At 50.1% G+C, this 3,455-nt stretch overlaps 1 protein-coding gene across 3 annotated transcripts in view; it reads right to left on the bottom strand.

The window, feature by feature from the left end:
* LOC107097653 (zinc finger protein 500-like) overlaps window positions 1–3,276 on the bottom strand; it is a 7,992-nt gene extending 4,716 nt beyond the window's left edge. For 2 of the 3 annotated variants that reach the window (XM_015394883.1, XM_015394884.1), the window contains exon 1: window positions 2,403–2,914. In XM_015394883.1, coding sequence (XP_015250369.1) covers window positions 2,403–2,772 — 370 coding nt within the window. In that variant the 5' untranslated portion in view covers window positions 2,773–2,914. Of the gene's footprint in view, window positions 1–2,402 lie in introns of all 3 variants that reach the window. The other variant, XM_015394885.1, reaches the window with a different exon arrangement.
* Between the last annotated feature and the right edge of the window lie 179 nt (window positions 3,277–3,455).

The following is a 3,455-nucleotide window of genomic DNA, read 5'->3' as shown; positions in this document are numbered from 1 at the left end:
TATCTCTATTCTCCCACTCTGCAGAATCTGTTAGTTCAATCTCTTTTTGGTCGTTTCTGTTAAACATGAGTCGGCAGCTAAAGGAACGTTGGACCAACGCTTTGAGAAATCCTAAATATCTGATTGGATGAAAGGAAAACCCAGCGACGTCATTGGCTGGAGCTCGGCTGAAGCAGACTGGAGGAGTCGTCACAGAGAATCTGCAGGACCGGCCCAGTTCTGCGGTTCTGTTGTTTTCCTGGTTCTGCTGTCGCTTGTTTCGTCCGTCCAGGGCAGCGTTCCCTCAATGATCCAAACTCAGCAGAACATCAAACATTCAAAGCTTTTTATTCCTCAAAGATCTGCTCCTGATCCGGTTCCCTCAGTGGAACCACCAGAAGGTTCCTGGGTTTGCTTCCTTCTCTGAGAGCTGAGCTCTGAGTCCAATCAGGATGTGAACGGTGGATCCGCCTCAGGGACCTTTCTGGTTCATTTCAAGGTTTTTTATTTTGGTTTAAAGGATCTGAGATCTAAACGATTCATTGGATTAAATTATTGAAATAATCTTGTAATCTGGGAATAATTTACCCAGAGTTATGCTTCACAGACTCTAGAATCTTCCTCTTGCTTTCGGTTTATTCTGGGATCCTTAACGAAATGAAGGGAACATTTTGGAAGCTAAAATATTTTCCCGTAATAATAAAATACACAAAAAGGATTTTACAGCTTTTTGCATGACTGACATGCAGATCAGAAATATCATCACTAAAACACTTTTATAGACTAAGAGTTTTTTTTTTTTTCTGGATTTATTGAAAAGAGAAATCAATAAATCTTTGATGAGTAAAATAATTGATGGACCCATGAAGGGAACCTGGAACGATTTAGACCAGCTTATGCCTGACGTAGGAATAATCTGGCTAAAACGCCGGCATAGGTTGGGCATTCACGGTGGGACGCATCGACATACGGCGAGTACGTTGAGAAACTTTGAGCATTTATTAAAATATTGCTTCATTTTTAGCAATAATTTGGAGCATCCAGAGGTATGCCAGCATGTGCCACACATGGACCATAAGTTATCTGATGGTTGACCTACTTTAAGTGTCGGTTAGTCATCAGTCGTGGCGTCTAGCTTCTCCCAAACCTCTGAGTAACTTCTCCTCCAGACTTCATCCCCATCATAGCGTGAACCAGAAGGTGAGTGTGATTGATGCTCCCTGCGTTCACGCCCACCACCAACAAATGATGGTGCCCATGATTGTGCATCATTTCCTGGGCCTAACGCTGCCGTGCGTCATGCAGAAGTTAGGCTGTCGGACAGAAGTTCTGGAATCGTTATGAACACCTTGTATGCGCCCAAAATGGAAAGTTTAGTGTATTCCAGCGTTTTAGGAGATTCTGGGAGGTCAGGCGGACGCTGGATAAATGTGACAGAGCCCTAAGATCAGTTGAGGGGTGTGAATCACCCGCAGCAGTCAGTTAGCTTGTTGCGGATATTTTTGATTTATGCCCAATATTGAAGACCACAACGCCAGAGGGCCAATCAGGAAACAGCTAGAACTGGGGCGTCCGTGTTGGTTTCATGAGCTTGTTCGCCGTCTACAACCCCTCATCCAACGCCGGACGACACACGTGTTTTGGCTTCGGGTGCAAACCAACAGACCGTCGCTCAGAGCTACAAACTAGCGTCCTGCAAGATGTCTGGGATAGAGTCCGAGGACGGCGCTACTGCCATTAGAACTGTCCAATCAGAGGCCTCCTGTCTGCTGTCACCTACAATTTTGGAGAGGTGAACCAGAGTGTCTGCGGAAGGGGGGGGAATATCTGCGTTAACTGCAGTAGACCTGGTTTCTGAACATAAACCAGGCTTAAAGCGGAGAGCAGTAGCTGTCACTGTGCAGATTAGCTGCTAAATCAGCCACTTTGTCTCCATTGAGGCAGAAACTACAGCAGCTGCTGGAGGAGGAAGGATGGAGGAAAAGCATCATAATGTTTAAAGAAAGAAAACTTTTATTTTTTATCCCGCTGGTCCTTTAATGACGTCAAACAGTGATTCTTGTTCTAGGTCGGTTTGTTTAAAGGAAGCCCAGAAATCTGCAGGATCAGCAGCTGAACTCCGCTCCAGAAGGGGTCCCTGTCAGGCGGGACAGCAGCGCTTTGTGACCTACAGGCTGCGGGTCCACAGGCCGCTTTATTTTTAACCCAGCAGGTTCGGTGTCGGCGGGCTCCCCCTCCCCCTGGGAGCGGCTCTATCCGCCCTCTGAGGCCGCTGCGTCCCGCTCTGAGCGGCAGGACAGGCCGGGGCTCCAGGTCCCTCCCCCCCGCGGGCCTCCCTGCTCCTGCAGCCTGTTTACGCATCTAACCCGCTTACGCAACGCCTCTCCGGGCTCTTTGTTTGGTGTCGCGGATCAGCGGCTCACCTACAACCCGTCCTCTCTGCTCCAGGCGGCGCGTGTCCACGGACGCCACGGGCTCGCCGCTCCGCGCCGCAGCACCGCGTGGCTCGGGCTTTGTCCTGCCGCCGTCTGCTCGCTCTTCGCCCGCCTTGCTGCTCCTACCGCCCGCCGCGGAGCCTCCGTCCTCCGGGGAGGTGGAGCCCCGGCCCTCCCGGGTCTGCAGCTGCAGGCGGAGCCGGCGGTTTTCCTGCTCCTTGGAGACCGTCTCCAGCAGCAGGGCGTTCAGGCTGGAACCCACCGACTTGCTGATTTCCTGGACGGCAAGCTGAACGACCTGCTCCAGCACGGACTCCAGCTGGCCCTGGAAAAACGAAATGTACACGGCCCCGTTCATGTTGTCGGCCCGTCCGGGTGGGGGCTTCTCTCATTCTTCTGTTCAGACCCCCCCGCCCGATCCCCGCTGACCGCTCACTGCTTGGAATCTTCCCCCGGTCGCGCTGCTCCTCTCGCGGCTTCGCTCTCCACGTCGCCCGCTGCTTCTGCTGCAGCTCCGCATGTTTTCCGACACAGGCCGAAAATAGCCGAATAGAGGCGCAGCGACATTTCCCCGCCCACATGTGCTGCCTTGGCCGTGACGCCATTTTGGCTTTCAGAGAATAATAGTACAAATTCTCAAATGTCAGACTTCCTGTCTGCTTCCTTTTATCTCGAAAATTCCCGGGAAATAAGCTCCTGTTTGCGCGCGAACCGGGAGGAAACACCACCTCCTCATCTTATCCTCTAAATTCAAAGAAAAAGGGACATCACAACAAATTCAAATTGTCAATTTCAGAAAGTGAAATCTTTAATTGTATAGATTCTATTCTATTCAGTTTATTTCTATAGCTCCAATTCACATCATGTCATCTCAGGTCACTTTCCAGTTCAACCAGATCATCCAGTCAGATTGATTCAAAGTTTTCTATCTAAGGAAAACCAGCTGATTGCATCGACTCATTGCCCCATCCACACTAAGTCAAAACGAACACAAAACGCTAATATTTTCCCGGACGTTTGTCCTATAGACGGAGACGTAAA

Source organism: Cyprinodon variegatus, unplaced genomic scaffold (assembly GCF_000732505.1).
Source record: "Cyprinodon variegatus isolate N-32 unplaced genomic scaffold, C_variegatus-1.0 Scaffold713, whole genome shotgun sequence".
Lineage (NCBI taxonomy): Eukaryota > Metazoa > Chordata > Actinopteri > Cyprinodontiformes > Cyprinodontidae > Cyprinodon > Cyprinodon variegatus.
The sequence above is the reverse complement of the archived record's forward strand: the minus strand, read 5'-3'. Positions and strand labels throughout refer to the sequence as shown.